The following is an 18,745-nucleotide window of genomic DNA, read 5'->3' on the forward strand; positions in this document are numbered from 1 at the left end:
AAAAAAAAAAAAACTGGATTAAAAAAAAAAAAGATGCAACCATGATAAATAATAAAAAAATAAATAAAAAAAACTTTTGAGAAATATGTTGAGAAACACTAACACTGAGGTTAAAACCTTTGCAAACCACTAACAGGTCTCGGCACAGACAAACTTCTGAAAACCAGAAAGAAAGAAAAAGAGGGTCGGCGGGAACAGGGCACAAGCAGAGGAGCACTGAGGAAGTCTTTGACTTCTCATGAAAGACCGTGGAAAAGACCGTGGCGGGCTTTTGTCAACTAATACCACTATTTCTAATATATATATATTTAGACAAGGTCTGGCTATGTACTTTAGGTTGGCCTCGAACTACCTCTGTAGTCCATAGAACTCTGCAGCTCTGTAGCGAAGGGTGGGTTCCAACTGCAAAGATTCTCCGGCCTCAGCTGCCCCCCAGTGCTGAGATTAGAGATGTGCACCGCCACAACCAGCTACAAATGCAATTTTTTTTTAATGATTTTTTTTTTTTTTTTTTGGCTGGCTCAGGCTGCCTTAAGTGCAGTCTGGTAAGGTAGGTAGAGGTGGGGATTGAACCACAGTATCCTGTGCCTGACTGCATTTGCGTGAGCAGGCACTTAAACAACTGAGCTAATGGGCAGGCCCCCTACAAATGCAATTACTAAGCAGTAAACATGCTTATTCTACTGAGCTATCTCCCCAGCCCCACAATTTCCAAAACACTTTCTGTCTGTATGAATTTGCTTATTCTAATTTTTTTTTTTTTTTTTTTGCAGAACCAGGGATTGAACTCAGGCCCTTGCGCTTGCCAGGGAAGCGCATATTCCACTGAGCCATCTCCCCAGCCCTATTCTAAATATTTTATATAAGTGGAAATTCTACAATATTTATTCTCTGCTGGAAAATCATAAAGTAGTAAAAAGGAAAATACGTTCAGTCTTTGAAATTTATATCTGCCCCAAATCTCAAATATCTAGGGTCAAATAAATGAGCACTTAGAGAATTCATATCAGATCTGAATTACAAGAAAAGTTAAAAGGTTCTTTTTGTGTGAGATAGAATCTCACTATGCAGTTCAGTCTAGCCTTAAGGTCACTATGTAGCCCAGGCCAGTTTTAAACTTGCTGTGATCCTCCTGACTCAGCCTCCCCAAGGCTGAGTGCTAGGACTACAGGCATGGGTCACCACATCCAACTAAAAAATGTTTTTAGACATAAAGAGAAATGATGATAGAAGAGATAGAGGTTCAGCTCTACAAAAGGAAAAAGACGGTGTGGTTGGCACATGCCTGTGATCCCAGCACTCTTGAGGCTGAACCAGGAGAATTTCCAGGAGTTCAAGGTCAGCCTGGGCTACATGGTGAGATCCTAAGAAGAAAGAAAGAAGGAAAGAAAGAAAGAAGGGGGGGCTGGGGAGATGGCTCAGTGGAATAAGCGCTTCCCTGGCAAGCGCAAGGGCCTGAGTTCAATCCCCGGTTCCGACAGGGAAAGAAAGAAAGAAAGAAAGAAAGAAAGAAAGAAAGAAAGAAAGAAAGAAAGAAAGAAAGAAGTCAGACAGACAGGTTGGGGATATATCTCAGTGGCCCAGCACCTGCCTAGCAAGCCCAAGGTCCTGAGTTTGATTCCCAGTACCAAAAGAAGGAGGAAGAGAAGAGGAGGAAGGGGAAGGGGGAGGAGAGGGGAAGGGGAATGACAAGGAGAAGGAGAAGATGAAAAAAAAGGAGGACAAAGAAGAAAAAAAAAAGAGGAAGAGGGAGCTAGAGAAGGAGAGGAATAATGCCACGGTAGGAAATGAGCAGGTAAATATAAGGATTATTCCCTTGTTCTCACCATTTTCTCTGTTAGAGTGGCCTTTGTGAGGCAAGTGGTCCAGAGGCGTCCTTCAACCACAGCAGAAAGGCTGAGGCGCTGGGCTAAAGGAAGCTGCACTGTAAGGCTCTGGTGGCACCTTACACACTTACTCTAGCCACACTTTGGAAACTTAGGATGTGTGTGTGATTAGCCGTAGGACAGCACATTGAGGCATCGCTGAGAAGCTAGTGGAGAAAGTGAAACTGGAACCTAAAACAATCACATTTTATTGTCCCAGGAAAAGGCAGAACTGAAGCAACAGAGGGAAAACAAACAAGGAGAGACAGACTCACTTCCCCAGTGGCACACACGCAGGCTTCAGGACTAGGGTGTTGCTGTGCCCAAGTGGCCAAGAAGGCAGCCAGAGAGGAGAACTGGTGGGGAGGAATCTACCCTGTCAGAGGCCTGGGGGCCCCGATCAGCCTGATGCTTTCAGGCTGGGCTCGAACTCACTATGTAACCCAGACTGGCCTCAAACTTGTGACCATCCTCCTGCCTCAGCCTCCTGAGTGCTGAGTGTGCTACCACACCCAGCCTGATGCTTCCTTGGAACAGATCAGCATTTGCCCCAGAACCCAAGCGACCCCTCCTAACTCCCCTTGTATATTTCTCCCTCCTCTTCCTCATTCCTTCTCAGTGGGCAGGGAAGGAGGACCACCCTGCAGATTCTGGAGTCTCCCCTCCAGGGATCCGTGAGTCTGGCAGTCCTGTTTCCACCCCTGTCTTGTGGTGGGATGAGCTGAATGTGAATCCCCTGCAGGGCCAGGGCCAGGGCCAGGTACCAGGGGGAGCCCAAGATCAGCGCCCCACATTAGAGCCACAGTCAGGTCTGTTTCACCAGACCCAGGTCAGACAGCAGAGTGAGGCCTCACAAGGTCAGCCTAGATATGGCCGCAAAGCCTCATAAACTCCTAAGGCAGGCTTTGAAGGGTGCTAGCGCAGTGAGGGCGGTACAGCTACATGTACTACTAGGCGCGGGGGCCTAGCCAGATGTGGTGCTTATTTCTCTTTTTAGAATTTTATATATCCCTTGCCCTCCAGCCTCCGGTGTTTCTCCCATCCAAGTCCTAACCAGGCCTGTCCCTGTTTAGCTTCCAAGATCAGACAAGATTGGGCGCGTTTGGGGTGGTTTGGCTGTAGACTCCAGTGTTTCTGAACACAAGACCCCTGCTATTGCCGCTGTCCTCCCCTCCTGTCTGGTCAGGGTTTTTTTACTTCCTGATTTCAAGGCTGTTGGCAGCTTGACTATGAGGTGCCAGGTGTGGATTTCTGTGCGTGTTATTTTAAGTTTGCTGACTCTTGGGTTTGAACATTTTTCATCAGTCCATAGTTTGAGGCCAACCCCTTCATGGATTCTTTGGTCTTTGCCTTTCTCTTCCCTCCAGCAATGTTATGCGTTGTTATTTGTCCACTGGTATGCTTGATAGTATCCCATGGTTTGCCAAGGCTGTGTTTATTTCTTTTCCTTTCTGTATTTTTTTAGATTTCATACTTTTGTTACATCCAAGCCATGAGTACCGCTACTCTGCTGCTGGTGGACAGGTTACTAGGACCAGTAAACTCTGTATCAGTGAACCAGGAACAATGCAAAGAAAAGGTGAAAGGAAATAGCTACACTGGCAAATTAGGGTAGGAGGCTCCAGAAAGATGGAAGATGTGTGAACCCTTTATTCCTGGGCTTCTTTTATAGGGGTTCAAGAGCCTTTCTCTCTACTTGGAGTTTGTCATAATCTGGTTCACCAGGCTCCTAGGCCCCAAGACCTCTAGACCTTCTCCCGTATGGCCTATATGTAAATTGTTTTTTGGTTTGGGGTTTTTTTAAATGTATTTGGTTGTTGCAGGGTCTCACTATGCAGCTTGCACTCATGGTGATCCTCATGCTTTCAGCCTCCCCAGCGCTGGGATTCCAGGTGTGCACCACCACACCCAGACTCTGGTGGGCTCAGCCTGCCCTGGGGGTGGAGCTGGCAAGGCATGTGGTACTGGGGATGGAACCGGAGTCCCTGAGCTTTGCCCAAGCTTGCCTAAGCAGGCACTTTAGTCTGCTAAGCTATGCTGGCCCTATATGCAAATTTTAAAGTGGTCTTTATTTAATTTTTTTTTTTTTTTTTGCCCATCAGGTTCTATATATATAAGGCCAAATTAACAAATTAAGTAAGAGGAAATACAGTGAAAGAAGATAGGTAGATAGATAGATAGATAGATAGGCCGTCTTTTAAGTGACTGTCTGCTAGGCTAATTTAGGACTCCAATCTCTCTCTCTCTCTCTCTCATATTTTTTTTGTGCAGTTTCTCACTACCTACGCAGCTTGGACCCGTAGTGATCCTCCTATTTTCAGCCTCACCAGCGCTGGGATTACAGGCGCGACACCACGCCCAGGCTCAGTCGCTGGCTCAGCGTGCCTGGGAGTAGGGCCAGCACAGCATGTGGTGCCAGGCATGGAACTGGAAGCCCGGCCCCTGTGTTTGCCTAGGCAGGGCTTAGCTTAGTCCTCTGAGTTATCTGGCTGCCTCTAGCTTTCTCTTCAGTTGCAACTCTTTCTGGTCAGGATTATCCAGAAAGCACACTGAGCTTTTCCCTATTTACAGATTCCTTTCTCCTACACTCTTTATCTTTTTCTTTTTTTTTTTTTTAAATTTTATTTATTTATGTGTGTGTGTGTGTGTGTGTGTGTGTGTGTAGCCAGCTCAGCCCACCAGGGGGCGGTGCTGGCTGGCATGTGGTGCTGGGGGATTGAACCATGATCCCCATGCTTTGCCAAGCTTGTTCTAAGTAGGTGCTTTAGACCACTGAGCCATCTCACCAGCCCCTCTTTATCTTTTTAAAAATATTTTTATTTGTGTGTGTGTGTGTGGCCAGCTCAGCACACCAGGGGGCAGGGCTGGCTGGCATGTGGTGCTGGGGAATTGAACCACGGTCCCTGCGCTTTGCTAAGCTTGTTCTAAGTAGGTGCTTTAGACCACTGAGCCATCTCACCAGCCCCACTTTTTATCTTTTTTCAAGATGACTATTTCTTTGGCTGCTGAGCCCCCTCCTGAATTTGTTATCCGTTATTGTATTGTTTAACTCCAGAATTTCCATGTGGGTCTTTTGATGACTCTGTCATCAGACACTTAAAAAAAAATCTTTCAACTGAGTACAGTGACATACCCCTGAAATCCAAGCTATTAAGGCTATTGAACCAGAAGGATTCCAAATTCAATGCCAGCCTTGGCAATTTTTAAATTTTAAAGTATGTATTTATTTATTCATTGAGGTCTTGCTACGTAGTCCAGGCTGACTTTGAACTCACTATGTAACTATGGAGCACAAGGCCTCCACATGACCTTGATCACTGACTGTGATCCCCCTGCCTCAGCCTCCCAAGTGCTGGGATTATAGGTGTGACACCATACCAGTTATTTTTAAAATTTGAGACAGGGTCATCCAAAATTGCCCAGGCTGTCCAGCATGTACACCTGTAACCCCAGCACTTGGGAGGCTGAGCCAGGAGGATGACAGTCAGTTTAAGGCCAGCCTGGGCTACATAAGTGAGTTCAAGGCTAGCCTGGGCTGCATAGTGAGACCCTGTCTCAATCAATCAATCAGGCTAGAAGGCAGGCATGATGGCACATGCCTGTGATCCCAGCACTTGGGAGGCTGAGGCAGAAAGATCTCCAGAGTTCAAGGCCAGCCTGGACTGCATAGCGTGATCCTGTCTCAGAAACCAATAAAAACAAATAAATAAAAGTCTTCTTATTGTTGTAGGCAGCTGAGTGAGACAGAAATACTTGAGGCAGTCAGACAGGGCTAGGCCCTCAAAGGAGACAGCACAGAAGACAAGGTATCTTGCAATTGTGAGAGAGACTGATGCTCCTGCTGGGGCCAGACCTAAAGACCAAAGATGAAACAAATGCATACCTCCCTAAAGAAAAGCACCCCGGATGGATTATCGCTTTGAGGAAGCCAGGAAGAGTCACTAATCCAACCCTACAGGATAAGCCCCTGTCCTGCTTGAAACGTGACTAGCTTCCCCCGTTTGGCCCTAGATTTAATCAACTTTACCTCAGCAGTTGCGCTGTAACCTTATTGGTGGGCCGTAGTTTTGCCCCACCTCATGTGCGAGTTTCCGTGTTTTCCACCTTAGACCTGCCTCACTTCATGATTTTGCCCTGTAAAAATCCCTAGAAATGGCAGATATGCGAGCAACCCGCTTGGATCCCTCTTCTGTCCCTCTCTCGAACAGAAGCTTTCTTGCCCCCTAATAAATATATTCTGCTGTTAACCTCCATTGTTCCTAAATTTCATTCTTCGGTTTTAGAGAACACAAACGACCCAGGTATCTCAGGTTGGGAGTTTCAGTCCCCTATATCATAATCAGTAGAGCCACACCATTTAAAACTCCATCGGAGGCAGGGACAAAAAGTGGCACACATCAGCTGGTGGGAAGGACAGGTAGGTCAGAATTCTCCGGGGGTTTATTTTTCACAGTAACTCGAGGATTCCGAATCCCTGTGGGTCTTGCCCAAGACCGCGCACACCCGCAGCCAGGTCCCTCGCCACGCGGTCGCCGCCGACACCCTCCCGGCCCGGACTCCTCAGCACCGGGCCCGGTTTCCGGGGGTCACATTTTCCATTGCACCGCCGAGAATTTCGGGCAGCGCGCTTCCGGCCGCGGCACTTCCGGCGGTGCGGTGTAGTCGAGACCCGGCGCAGGCTGCCAGTCGCTTTCCACAGGGTCCTCTCGGCAGCTTTGCGCATTAGGCGGGAGCTAGGGAGCTGTCGTGTTCCTTCGTTAAAGCGTGCCCGTCTGCGCTGGCTCTCCGGTCAAACCCGGCCTGTCCCGCACCCCAAGGTGCGGGAAGTGAGCCCAAGACGAGCCCTCACCGCCAGTCGGGGGCGCCGTGGCTCCGAGGCCGGGAGCCAGGGCTGGAGGCTCTCGGGCGGAGCAGAGGGGAGGCCGGCGCGCCCGGGTGCTCCTACCCGTGAGAAGGGCGGCGCAGGCCTCGCAAGGACCGGCGTGGAGGGTCACAACTCACTGTTCACTCACGACCAGCGCTCAGAGCCGGCCGTGTCATCTCCACACGCGTCCCGGGTAAGGCATCCGCCAGACACCTGCCCGTGCATGTGGCCAAGCGGTCAGGAGCGGTCACTCCCTCGCAGTTGAACCCTGTGCCTTCACCCGGTTTGGCTCCTCAGGCAGAGTTCCGTGGCCGCGGCAGAGCCTGATCCTCTCCCTCCCTCATTGTGGAGACCATGCCCAAGCTGCAGGGCTTCGAGTTCTGGAGCCGCACCCTGAGAGGCGCCCGCCACGTGGTGGCGCCTATGGTGGACCAGAGCGAGCTGGCCTGGAGGCTCCTGAGCCGCCGCCACGGGGCACAGCTCTGCTACACCCCCATGCTGCATGCCCAGGTCTTCGTGCGTGATGCCAACTACCGGAAGGAGAACCTGTATTGTGATGTGTGCCCTGAGGACCGGCCTCTCATCGTGCAGGTGGGCAGAGAGCCCTTCCCACCAGATGGCAGCCCAGCCCCGGGCCCTGTGGGGCACTCTTCCTTCTGCCTGGGGCAGGGACCCTCAGCCTTTCCTGTGTGCAAAGAAGGAGAGATCCACACAACCCCAGCAGTGACGTTAGAGCAAAACATGGCAGCCAGAAGGCACCCCTTCCCCGGGGACTCCCTTTGGTGGAGGGACAGCTTGGGTGACAGACTGGAAATTCAAAGCTCTCTCTCTCACCCTTCCCAGAACAGTGAACTCTGCTCTTTAGAAGTCAGCATTCATGTCTTCCGTTATATATCAAAAGGAATCCTGTAGATTTGTGACTCCTAGTGTGGGATTATGCAACCTGGTGTAGGACAGGACACCAATGGTGAACCTCTGAACTACACTTACACTCTCTCTGGTCATGGTGGAACCCCTCACAGGGTTGGGCAACATGGGCAGTGAAGGACCAGGGCCTGGCTTGGCTTGTAGGTGACTTCTGTGTCTTCTCTAGTTTTGTGCCAATGACCCAGACGTGTTTGTCCAGGCGGCTCTCCTAGCTCAGGATTACTGTGATGCCATTGACCTGAACTTGGGCTGCCCACAGATGATAGCCAAGAGGGGTGAGTTCGCTTTGTAGGTTCTTGTGGTGGAGGCTCTGTCCCACCTTCTGGGTGGGAGTGGGCATTGGGGACAGCTGGCTCTTGTTTTTGATCACAGTGGTCACTGAACAGCTCCTATGTTCTCACACCGGGGCTGGCAGTCAGGTTCCACTGGCTCAGGCAATAGGATCTGTCGGGGCTCACTACTTCTTTCTTGACCTCCTCCCCAGATAAATATGCTTTGGCAGTAGGAGGTCTGCACCTTGCCTCAGGCCACAGTGGTCACAGACTTTTCTTCCTCACTGGGCCCCTCAGCTGGTGCTTCTGGTCCTAGACCACTTGGCAGGTATATTCTGTGCAGCTCAGCAGGGAGAGCACCCAAATTGGATGCTGATAGACTGCTGGATTCCATGATTGTCCTCTTGCCCCCATCAGACACACTACTTTTGGGGTTGCTATGAGGGCTACTATTCGGCATATGGCCTTAATGTAAGGTCTTTGGTATCCCAAGGGGCTGTGTGGCAGAGGATTTGTGGCCTGTGTGGATACAGGAGGACCAGCAGGCCACATTAAGAGGGGGTGTTTTAGGCAGTCTGGACACCTGTGTCAGAGGGCCACACTTGTCCTCCACAGGTCACTATGGTGCCTTCCTGCAGGAGGAGTGGGACCTGCTCCAAAGAATGAGTAAGCTGGCCATAGTCCACCTTGTGGGAAGGTGAAGGAGGCTCAGGGACACCCTTGCAGGGGTTCAGGATAGGACAGTGGTATCAATGTCCTAGGGTCACTTTGGTGCAACAATCTCTGCTAGAAGGAGATGGCTATGGAGAGTACAGCCCCACCCCCTAGAAAGCCATTAGATTTGGTGCAAGAGAATAATCATGCTCCATCTCAGCCCCCCAAGTCTTAGGGTACAGAGCTGGTCTCTCAGTTGCCATCACTGGGAGCTGGCATTGGCCTGTACAAGAATGTGTGAGGACTATAATGTATGTGATCATTATGTATATCTGAGATGTACCAATAAAATCTGATTGGGGAAAAAAATTGTGAGGACAAGGGAAAGGCCAGCTCAGGTGACAACCAGAGCAGTTTTCTAAGAAAGCTGGCATCTGTCTTGGCTTGGGATGTGAACTTAGCTGCCTATAGCAGGACCATGGTTCTTAGAAGCCTTGTCTCTTCCCAGTTCAGCTGGCCCATGAGAAACTCTCTGTTCCTGTCACGTGCAAAATCCGTGTCTTCCCTGAGATTGACAAGACTGTGAGGTACGCCCAGATGCTGGAGAAGGCCGGTTGCCAGGTGAGGGCCCAGGCTTGCAGGTGGGGGTGTCCCACCAAGCAGCCAGCCAGTCTTCAGTTTCCAGCAACCAGCCAGCCCTTCCTGTCGAGCATCAGTAGAGCAGAGCAGGCTCCTGCCCTCCTAACCCCTCTTCCCTTGTATGGAGGGGTGGGAGTGGGGCATCACCAGGACATTTCCTGTGTTAAAGGCTGTGAGTCACTGCCTTTTGAGATCTCTCATCCTGGCTCTAGGGCATTGTTCCCTTAGGGAGACCCTTCAGGCTTGCCACCATGTCCCTGGTGCCCCAGATGCCAGCCAGTGCCTTTTTGGCTGCTTGTGTGTCCTCTATGTATTGAGCCTGGCCTGGTGTAAGCCTGGAGGAGACTGTTCCTAGCACCCCCCTCTAGGCACTTAGCTTCTGGGAATAGACAGGAGTCTCAGTTATCTTGAGGCAAGGCCTAGGCAGGAATACTAGCTTCTCCCTGCCCTGCCAGAGCTCGCTCACTTGCTTGTTCTCATATCTCTCTCTCTCTCTCTCTCTCTCTCTCTCTCTCTCTCTCTCTCTCTCTCTCTCTCTCTCTCATGCACACACGCCCCAGTCCTCAGATTTAGATAACAAGAATGCTATCTTTCTGGCTTGGGGACTGACCATGGGCATTCTGGGCACAACCTAGCTTCTTCCAAGGGCAAAGCGTCCAGGACTTCTGGGGCCAGGGACTGGGCCAGGCCCAGGATGGCCTTTTTTCTACCAAGCTGGAGAAATGAGAAACTGAGGGAGGTGGCCTCTGGGAGTCAGTCTGAGGGCTTAACTTGGAGCAAGACTGAGGTGGACGCTGGTCTGTCTTAGCTACTGACTGTGCATGGGCGTACCAAGGAGCAGAAGGGGCCGCTGTCAGGAGCAGCATCTTGGGAGCACATTAAGGCTGTGCGGTAAGTGGGCTGCAGCCTTCAGTTCTTTGGGCTTCTTGGCAGGGGGAGGACATAAACCCAGTGCTACTTTGGGGGTGTCCAGAACACCTGATGTTCCATGAGCAGCTAGAGGGTCTGCTGGGTAGAGGTAGAGGTGGAGGCAGCAGTGCAGTTAGCAGGTGATAGGTGATGGGCCCTGTCAAGGTGGAGTTTGGGGGCCACTTGCCATCTCCTGGCTGGCACTGTTCTGGTGGGGTACAGGGTCAGGCCTTTCTGTCTGGACAGGAAGGCTGTGGCCATCCCAGTGTTTGCCAATGGGAATATCCGGAGCCTGCAGGATGTGGAACGGTGCATCCAAGACACAGGTGTACAAGGTGTCATGAGTGCAGGTGAGCAGATATGTACCTTGGCTCTCTTCTGTCCTGGGTGGCTGGTCCTGTCCTGTCCTGAGGGGGAAGTGGCCAGATGGTGTCCAGAGCCCCCCTCCATCAGCATCCTTTCTTTTCCAGAAGGCAACCTGCATAACCCTGCCCTGTTTGAGGGCCGGAGTCCTGCAGTGTGGGAGCTGGCAGAGGAGTATCTGGACATTGTGCAGCTGCATCCATGCCCACTGTCCTGTGTCCGTGCCCACCTCTTCAAGCTGTGGCACCACACGTGAGTCCTAGACACAGAGCTATTAGGGGCTGCCCAGCATATGTAGGGCTTTCCCCAGCTCAGCTTGCTGCTGAATGCTGAAGGCTTCAAGTGAGAATGGGAAGAATCTATGTGAAAGGGACAATAGCTATGCAGTTGTGTTTGGGAGCCAGGGACCAGGCCCAACTCCTGTGACAAGTATTTGCCTTAGGCTGCAGGTGCACCAGCAACTTCGAGATGAACTCGCCAAAGTGAAGACCCTGGAAGCTATTGCTGCTGTGAGCCATGCACTGAAGCTTCGGTGTCAGGCAGGTGTCGGGCTGCAGGAGCCTAGCTGTATGGTGTGCAGGGGCTCAGGTCTGATGGGGCCTGTGTGCTTTCACAGGAGGACATGTCTAGGCAGGAGGAGGGAGCACAGCCAGCAGGCGACTTGCCTTTCTTCCACTGGATCTGCCAGCCCTATGTCCGGCCAGGGTGAGCTAATGAGGAATGCACACCATCTTGAAGGCTTTTGAGGGAAAAGAGAGGAGGGAGACTATGGTGTACAGTGAGATACCTTCCCATGCTGTAGGGTCTTGATAGTTCAGATGGGGAAGTGTAACTGTCCTGTGGGCCCATCCTGTGTGGCCGCTCACTCCACTGTGGACTGTGTGCTGGCTCAACCCATTGGTCCAGGGGGACCCACATGTGTGCTAGGCACCAGTGCCTACACAGGCCATTCACCCCTCCTCACTTGGACCCAAGTTCCAGTCCATCTGACTGACCAGCTGGTCAGCTCTGTGGGTGTCCTTATCTCTGCCCACTGCCCTTTCCCTTCAGACCAAGGGAGGGGAGCAAAGAGAACAGTGGTAGCCGCAGCAAGCGAGCCTTGGAGGAAGAGGAGGGCAACACAGATGGCCTTTCCAAAAACAAGCAGAAGAAGCAGCTGAGGAACCCCCACAAGACCTTTGACCCCTCTCTGAAACGTAAGCACCACTCCTGCCCCCTGGGCCAGGGAGGAGTGGCCAGGGCCACCCAGGAAACCTCTTCTTGGCTGTCTTTCCTTTTGCTGGGAGCAGAACCCAGGCTCTGTCTACAACACTGAAGGTTGGGAAATCCCACTCGGGACTTCAAGTCTGAGCACCAGCACCCCGTACAGGGCCTTAGCTGTCTTTAGCTATGGTGCCATGGATATAGGGCAGGTTTTTGCCCTGGTCCCCAGTAGAGCTGTCAGCAGATCAGGGCCTGTGTGTACCCAACCCTATCAAGGGGCAGCATGAGCAGCAGCCTGGGGGAACATGTTGGGAGTCTCAGGAGCCTAGCTGCTAGGTAGATTCTATGCAGGACAGTGGTCAGATTAAGTGGTATGAGGGGGCTCCCCACTTTCCAGCAGACAGACATGTTTACTCAAAGTTTTTCTGGCTTTGACTCAAGGCTCACACTGCCATAGCCCAAGTCCTGGGGCCCTAAGCATCCCGTGGCGGCCCACACTTGGTCGGCTTGCTTCCCATTTCCCAAGCCATCTGGTAGGAACTCCCCAAAACAGCTTTGTCTGACAGCTTTATAAGCATGGGGAGAAGAGCTCCCAAACACAAACACTTCTGAGGGCTGGCACCATGAAGCCGGCCAACAGTCCCTACCTGCCACATTGTGCCTTCAGCTGCCACAAAAAGTGTTACTTGATGCTGAGGTCCTGATGTAGCCTGTCCTGGCATTTTTGCTGTGGAGGGTGGAGGGTGGAATGAGGCCAGTCTCTCCTGTGGCCACCTGTTTTCTGTTACTTTTCCTGGCAAGACTGTACCCACTGTGTTCTGTCACCCAGTCCTCACAAAGGGAAAGGCAGACACAGGCAGCTCACATCCTCTGTCCTTCCCAGCCTCTTACCCTGCTACTGCCCAGTGAGCTTTGTGGAGGTGGGTAGTAGCCAGTTGGCTGCTTTGGCCTGCCTCAGACATGAAACCATTCAGTCAGCACTTTTTTTTTTTTTTATCCAGCAAAATACGCAAAGTGTGACCAGTGTGGGAACCCAAAGGTGAGATGATCTTTCCGTTGGTGTGCCAGTTCCCAGGTGGGTGGGCTTGATAACACCCACTGATCCCTCTTGGGTTCCCTGCATTGCTCAGAGGAGTAACAGCCTCTTTCACCCCCTGCCCAGGCCTACAGTAGGAATGGTTGAGTCCAGCAAGGTGGGAGGAACTGGGCAGGGACAGTGCTTTTCTGTGTTGTAATTCCTGGGGCTATCTCCAGGCCACGGGCATCTGGCCAAGGTTCCCAGATAGCCAGCCCAGGTCTGAGAAGGCTGTCAGCCTCAGGCTCACCAGCTTTCCTGTGCCAGGGCAACAGGTGTGTGTTCAACCTGTGCCGTGGCTGCTGCAAGAAACGAGCCTTCAAGGAGACAGCAGACTGCCCAGGTGAGGAAGGCTGTGCCACAGTCCCTCCTCCACCTGCAGGCTGCTGCCTTTTTAACCCCAGGTCCCTCTTGCACTATCTCTGCCAGGTCACGGATTGCTTTTTAAAACCAAACTGGAAAAATCTCTGGCCTGGAAGGGAACCCAGCCTGTGCGGCCGGAGCCTTCGCAGGTGGGGTCTGGAGCACCAGGTACCTTGTCTGAAGTCATAGGCAGTGCCCTGACCTGAGGGGCCCACAGGAGCTGCCCATACCCCAGGACTGTGCTGAAGTTTGGATACTTCACACTAAGAACAAGCCTTTACTCAGGGAACCTCCTGCTATTGGACAGAAGAGGTGATGTCCTCCCTGGCCTACGCTGGGGGCTCAAGCTGGACCTGCCCTGTCCTCACAGCTTGTGCTCTCAAAACATAATAAACCATTAAAAGGTGTGTGTACAGACCAACATCCCCTAGCCCCATCAGGACCCCCTAAGCCTGAACTAGCTGCTTTCCTTGGTTGGCCAGGAAGAGAGCTGTGTCTGCAGAGAAGAGCAAGGGCGCAGGTCCCTGCCTGCCTCCCCAACGAAACCCAGGAGAAGCACAGTGGCAGAATGGAGCCCTGTCCCAAACCCCAACTCCAGGGAGAACCTCTGACGGGTACTTGGAAGCAGGAAGGAGCAGAGCCATGGGCAATGGGTCAGTCTGCTCTTTAATGGACTGGCAGAGCTGCCTGTACTCCAGACAACACAGGGACAGAGGGGCTCTGGGGCCTGTGCTTCCTAGCAGGACCATATACTACAGTCTGCCTGTGGGACAAAGCCCAAAGGATCAGTCCTACACGGCTACAACGGCCACGCCAACCACTTCCCCAGGCCCCAAAAGAGTGCAAGGGGGTGGATGGGCTGCCATCCAGTGGCTGCAGGCAGCATGGAGCCTCTTCTCAAGATGAGCAGGCAGGCAGCCAAGGTGCTACGTCCTTCCGTGGTGCAGAGAGAGGCATGCACCCCTCACATGTTGGTGCTCATACGCGACTGGCTGTTTGCTGGCGTCAGTTCTCCCTGGCTCCCTTCTCTGGGAGGAGACTGGTGGACAAGGAAAAGTTCAGCCACCCGCTGTATGGCTGCTGCCCAATGCCCAGGCCCCTGGGCCACTCACCTTCACATGGATCTGGTTGCGCAGCACAGCTGCCCTCAGGATCATGGCCTTGGCCCGTCGCTGGAACTCCTTGCCCATCAGCAGGGACTTCTCAAAGGTGGTGCTGCGCTGATCTACATCCCTTGCATACAGGATCTGCGTAGGTGCAGGCTCAGTGGGGCCCAGCATCCCTCACTCCCACCCTCAACCCCACCTCACCCTGCAGCCACCTTGCTGTGTGAGTCGATGCGAGCGTTAATGAGTCCCTCCAGGATGAGCTGTGTCAGCTCGTCCTCCAGGGCTGCCACAGTGGTATTGAAGGCTGTGGCCATCTTGTGCATGTCCGCCGAAACGTAGGGACTGAAATACTGTGGAACAGAGGTGACGGCTGCCACTCTTGGTTGCGCCTTTGCCCTGCCTATCCTCTGCCCTGTACTTACCTGGATGAGAGCATGATTGCGAATCTGGGTATACAGGGTCCGGACGTGAGGAGCCAGGTACATGTCCAAGAGCAGATTGTCCTGGAGAGGAGAGCTGGTCAGGGGCCTCCTTAGTAGAAGCCCAGCCAGCCTCCATGTGGCCATGCCCTTGCCCCCACCTTCATCTCATCCAGCATCTTCAGGCACGATGCATACTTGGACTCATAGAATTTGAAGATGATGTCTCGGACCTGTGGCTCCAGCTCCAGGAATAACTTGAAGGAACTGCAGGTGCCAGGGTACTCAGCCCCACACCTCTGCCTGCCCTCCCTGCCCTACAGGGCCAGCAGGACCCTGGTTCCCAGGAAGGGCACCAGGCTGGAGGGATGCCCCTCTACCCCACCCACCTGCTGGAGATGACATTGCGCTGCAGCTCCTGCCGGTCAAAGGTGGCCAAAGCACACAAACCACCATAGATGGCCACATTACTGGGGGAAAGCAGCTGAGGGACAAAAAGGGAGATGACTTCAAAACTGTGGGACCACAGTACTTCACTGGGATGGGCAGGGAAGCCCAGAGCCAGCCACCCCTGCCCACACTCAGAAAATGCAACGGACCCTTCAGTGGAGACCAAAAAAGAGCCCAGCTCAGGAGCTCTGGCTGCCTCCCAAGGCCCTGTGGAGGCTCTCCCAAGACCCAGTTCCCCTCACCTCAGGGAAATCGCAGTGATCAAATGAGGCCAGCAGGAAGCACTTGGCAGCCTGTTTATACTTGCGTGCAGCCAGCTCAGCCAAGCCTAAAAAGGATCCAAAAGAGAAGGTTGAGACCCCTAGAGGAAGGTACCCTGGCCTTGGGGCCAGGATAGGGATGACAAGTGGCAGGTGATCCCTTTGCCTCTCCTGCCCCCAGGATGCTTCTCTGGGACAGAAATTCTAGCTATGAAATACAAGTATGTGTTTCATAGGAACACATTCATGGAATGTCAAACATACTCTGAAGTCAGATTTCTAAGGGAACCTAAAACTGCAGCTGCAATGCCCATGAGGGACATCACTGCTCAGAGAAGCTAGAGGACTTGCCAGTCACATGCTAGTTTCCCTCCCTGGGTGAACATAGCAGTCACTTATACTTGTGGAGGTTGGGCAGCCTGCCAGGTACTGTTCTCACTGTTATGTAGGGCCAAGTTTTGTTCTAGGGCTGTAAGCACTTAGAGGACAATATATGGCACGGTAGAATGCCTTACCTGCAGCACACTTCAGTTTGGTGAGGATAGCTTGGGTCTGGCTGTCCCGTTCTCCGCGCTGCTGCAGGGAAAGGCCACATACATGAGAGTCATACCATCAGCATAACAAACACAGTGCCCAGCCCCAGCCTGAGGTGACAAGGGGAGATGTGGAGAAGGTGGGCTGTACATACCTCAGCAATCTCTGGGGTTGACTCAGCCTTACTGACATAGCTCAGCACATGAGACCAATTTTGCAAGTAGACACTGACCTGGTGGCCAAGTGAGTAGGATGAGACAGCCTGGGTTCCCCCTCCTCAGCACGTGCCCCTCCACCTACCCACCTGCCTGCTACCTTGATGACATTGAGGCACATGTTGATGACATGTTTGGCGCTAGTGCAATAGTCTCGGGCCCGAGAGTAACACTTGAGGGCATTGCTGAGGTCCCCACAGTCTAGGTAGTGGTCACCCAGGTCATCATGGCCGCGCCTATAGGCATGACCATGAGTGGTCACTGATCGGGGCCAGCTGGGTCCAGCCACCCACCTCCCTTGCCCTGGGCAGGCCAGCACCGGATGCTCTCCTTGATGGAATTGCCCTTATAGTTTTTTAGATCTGTGTCCAGCTTCTCCAGCTTCAGCAGGGCCTTCTTCCGAGTGGCCTCAACCCAGGCCGTGTCCAGGGGTGGGGGCTCTATACCACTCTCAGGGATGGCATCTGGTGCGCTTTGCAGCTCCCTGAGGGAAGACTGGCTATCAGGATGGCGATAGTCATCAGGGCCAGGGAGGTACGCGGATGGGCCCTTGCCTGTCCCCATCCCCCACCCCAGGAAGCTAGTCTGATCAAGGAACAGAGATAATCACTGACCCAGGAGCCCACAGCCACATGGGGGACCTGGGGAGCAGCAGCCCAGTGAAGCCAGAATTCCAGGAGGGTAGGACAGCTCCTCCAGCTCCTCCCAGAGTAACTGAACACATACACAGCAGCAGGAAGCCAGGATATGGGCAACTCGGGAGTAAGCAGGATCTGTTACCATCTGCCACACATGCTAAAGTGCTGCTAGATGCTGCACAGAACTGGCCCCTCCTAGGCTGGCTCCAAGGGGCACACGCCACACCCAGTCCTGGACACATGCCCCTATCATAGCTTCTACTTTTCACCAAAGTCCTGGCCTTACCGGGTGGCCTCTGAGAGCTTGCGGTGGATCTCCTCGTACATATCCACATTGAAGGTCCTCTGCACGAAGGAGAGAGCCATCTTCAGGGCCTCCACCCGCAGTGGTGGGCAGTGGTCAGCAATGAACTGTAGCCGCTCAATGCGCATCAGACCACTGTAGCTGGCTGCATACTGCTCTAGATCCTGGTGAGGGGGCGAGCACAACGTAAGCAAAGACAGTCAACCAGGGTGTGCAAGGCAAGACCCCCCACACCCAAAGCCTACAGCCTGGGTATTTTGATAAGGATGCTAGGTCCTTATCAGTGCTTGGGAGATGAGAACACAGGGACACTTGGGCTGGGATTCTCCAGAATAGAACTCTGAAAGGGGACAGGTACTTTTTTTTTTTTTTTTTTTTTTTTGCGGAACCAGGGATTGAACTCCGGCCCTTGTGCTTGCCAGGCAAGCACTTATTCTACTGAGCCATTTCCCCGGCCCCGGGACAGGTACTTGTAAGTGCCAGATGTGTTGCAGAGCAGGAAGGAAATAGCACTGAATAGGCTGGTCCCCACAAGACCTGTCCTCAGGTGGCATTCAACCAGCGGGGCTCCCCACGTGAATGAGTGAGGGTCTCGGGCTGAGCCAAGAACCCAACCAGCACCAATGAAGGAAACCTCAAAGGTTTCTGGCTCAGAAAGAGACATGACCTGAGAGGCATCAGTCCACTAGGTTGTAGGCTACAGTTTGGACTCTAGCCTGGACTCCCACCCAACAAGACCAAAACAACCACAGACCCTCCCTATTGGGTTCCATACCAGAGTGGGGTTCTCCACCACATAGTTGACATCAGGTGCATTCTGGGAATCCTCCTGTGGGTCTACATCAATCTGCATGGGCTCCACAGCCCCCTGAAACAAAAGTGGTCACCTTGGCACCTCAGGCACCCTCACGTGCCCTGTGGTCAGTTCTGCCCAAGGCCTTTCAATGCAAGATGGTACCACTCTACCACCACAGCTGTCACCCATGTACTCTTCCGACCCTTTCCCACTCCCACTAGTTATCCTGCCCCTATGAGCAGATGCTCCTTGACAGCCTCTAAATGCCTAACTTTGAAGCAAGAAAGCAAACCGGGAAGGTTCCTACGCATTCCCAAGCCCGGTTCAGATGCAGTTTCCTCCAGGTCGGAGCAGGGACGGGTGCCACCATGCCCCCGGGTAGCCACTCTGAGGGGAGAGTAACACCACTGCAGGGAGAAAAGGGAGGAGCTCATCTCGGGTCGCCCGGGGCTTCGGCTGAGGGCCGGGTTGCCGCCGCGATACCTCGGAAAACAGCGTGCAGGCCGACAGGCTGGCGCTCAGGCCGCAGTCCCCGGCCGTGCCAGGCCTTAGGTCTGACCTGATGCCCAGGTCCGAGGCCGACGAAGAGGCCGAGCTAGATGCTGGACTGCCTCGCATCGCGACCCGACTGCAGCCTGCCGAGTCGGTGAGCGTTGGCGCCAGGCGGAGGGGGCGGGGGCGAGAGCTGCCCGGGAACTCTGCGCGCGGAACCCCGCACCGCCCTTTCTCCCCACCGTCCCCACCCCGCGGCGGGAGCGCGGGCGCGGGCACGACCTCGGTTCGTTACCTGCAGGTTAAACACCTGAACCGGCAGCGGCATCTTGCACCCACCCCGCCGCAGCGCACAGTCTACTTCCGGGGCAGCACAGCAGCCGCTTCCGGGGCG

The 18,745-nt window shown here is 53.3% G+C and overlaps 2 protein-coding genes across 7 annotated transcripts; one reads left to right on the forward strand and one right to left on the reverse strand.

Annotated features, from left to right (window-relative positions):
- The first annotated feature begins 7,062 nt into the window (after window positions 1-7,062).
- Dus1l (dihydrouridine synthase 1 like) lies at window positions 7,063-13,541 on the forward strand. 3 transcript variants are annotated; one of them, XM_004639552.2, is made up of 13 exons: window positions 7,063-7,320; window positions 7,823-7,931; window positions 8,544-8,594; window positions 9,091-9,203; window positions 10,030-10,112; window positions 10,377-10,480; window positions 10,601-10,745; window positions 10,936-11,032; window positions 11,110-11,198; window positions 11,544-11,689; window positions 12,698-12,735; window positions 13,039-13,114; window positions 13,201-13,541. In XM_004639552.2, the coding sequence occupies exons 1-13, from the start codon at window positions 7,084-7,086 to the stop codon at window positions 13,338-13,340; spliced, it is 1,428 nt and encodes a 475-aa protein (XP_004639609.1). In that variant the 5' UTR covers window positions 7,063-7,083; the 3' UTR covers window positions 13,341-13,541. The 3 variants fall into 3 exon arrangements, with proteins under 3 accessions (XP_004639609.1, XP_023555002.1, XP_023555001.1); XM_023699234.1 differs by having other exon boundaries at window positions 13,047-13,114; window positions 13,201-13,303; XM_023699233.1 differs by lacking the exon at window positions 8,544-8,594.
- A 227-nt stretch (window positions 13,542-13,768) lies between these two features.
- On the reverse strand, window positions 13,769-18,741 carry Gps1 (G protein pathway suppressor 1). Of its 4 annotated transcripts, none has more exons than XM_023699232.1 (14): window positions 18,647-18,741; window positions 17,839-17,931; window positions 17,046-17,227; window positions 16,441-16,605; window positions 16,222-16,357; window positions 16,061-16,138; window positions 15,888-15,945; window positions 15,355-15,440; window positions 15,052-15,146; window positions 14,824-14,929; window positions 14,666-14,746; window positions 14,456-14,593; window positions 14,247-14,381; window positions 13,769-14,173 (listed from the first exon to the last, which is right to left on the reverse strand). In XM_023699232.1, exons 1-14 carry the CDS (start codon window positions 18,677-18,679, stop codon window positions 14,099-14,101), a joined length of 1,461 nt encoding a protein of 486 aa, XP_023555000.1. In that variant the 5' UTR covers window positions 18,680-18,741; the 3' UTR covers window positions 13,769-14,098. The 4 variants fall into 4 exon arrangements, with proteins under 4 accessions (XP_023555000.1, XP_004639519.1, XP_023554999.1 ...); XM_004639462.2 differs by having other exon boundaries at window positions 15,888-15,948; XM_023699231.1 differs by lacking the exon at window positions 18,647-18,741 and adding an exon at window positions 18,343-18,626.
- Window positions 18,742-18,745: the final 4 nt, after the last annotated feature.

The sequence above is a fragment of the Octodon degus genome, unplaced genomic scaffold (assembly GCF_000260255.1).
Source record: "Octodon degus isolate 3935 unplaced genomic scaffold, OctDeg1.0 scaffold00112, whole genome shotgun sequence".
Lineage (NCBI taxonomy): Eukaryota > Metazoa > Chordata > Mammalia > Rodentia > Octodontidae > Octodon > Octodon degus.

Bases quoted from the DNA above. Each gene is read 5' to 3' on its own strand.
- Dus1l (XM_004639552.2), top strand. From the start codon at position 7,084: ATGCCCAAGCTGCAGGGCTTCGAGTTCTGGAGCCGCACCCTGAGAGGC. The intron at 11,033-11,109 runs GCAGGTGTCGGG...GTGCTTTCACAG, and splicing joins CACTGAAGCTTCGGTGTCAG to GAGGACATGTCTAGGCAGGA. The intron at 11,199-11,543 runs GTGAGCTAATGA...CTTTCCCTTCAG, and splicing joins CAGCCCTATGTCCGGCCAGG to ACCAAGGGAGGGGAGCAAAG.
- Gps1 (XM_004639461.2), bottom strand. From the start codon at position 18,477: ATGCGAGGCAGTCCAGCATCTAGCTCGGCCTCTTCGTCGGCCTCGGAC. The intron at 17,228-17,838 runs GTATGGAACCCA...CCCCCTCACCAG, and splicing joins TGGTGGAGAACCCCACTCTG to GATCTAGAGCAGTATGCAGC. The intron at 16,139-16,221 runs GTAGCAGGCAGG...CTTGGCCACCAG, and splicing joins TGTGCCTCAATGTCATCAAG to GTCAGTGTCTACTTGCAAAA.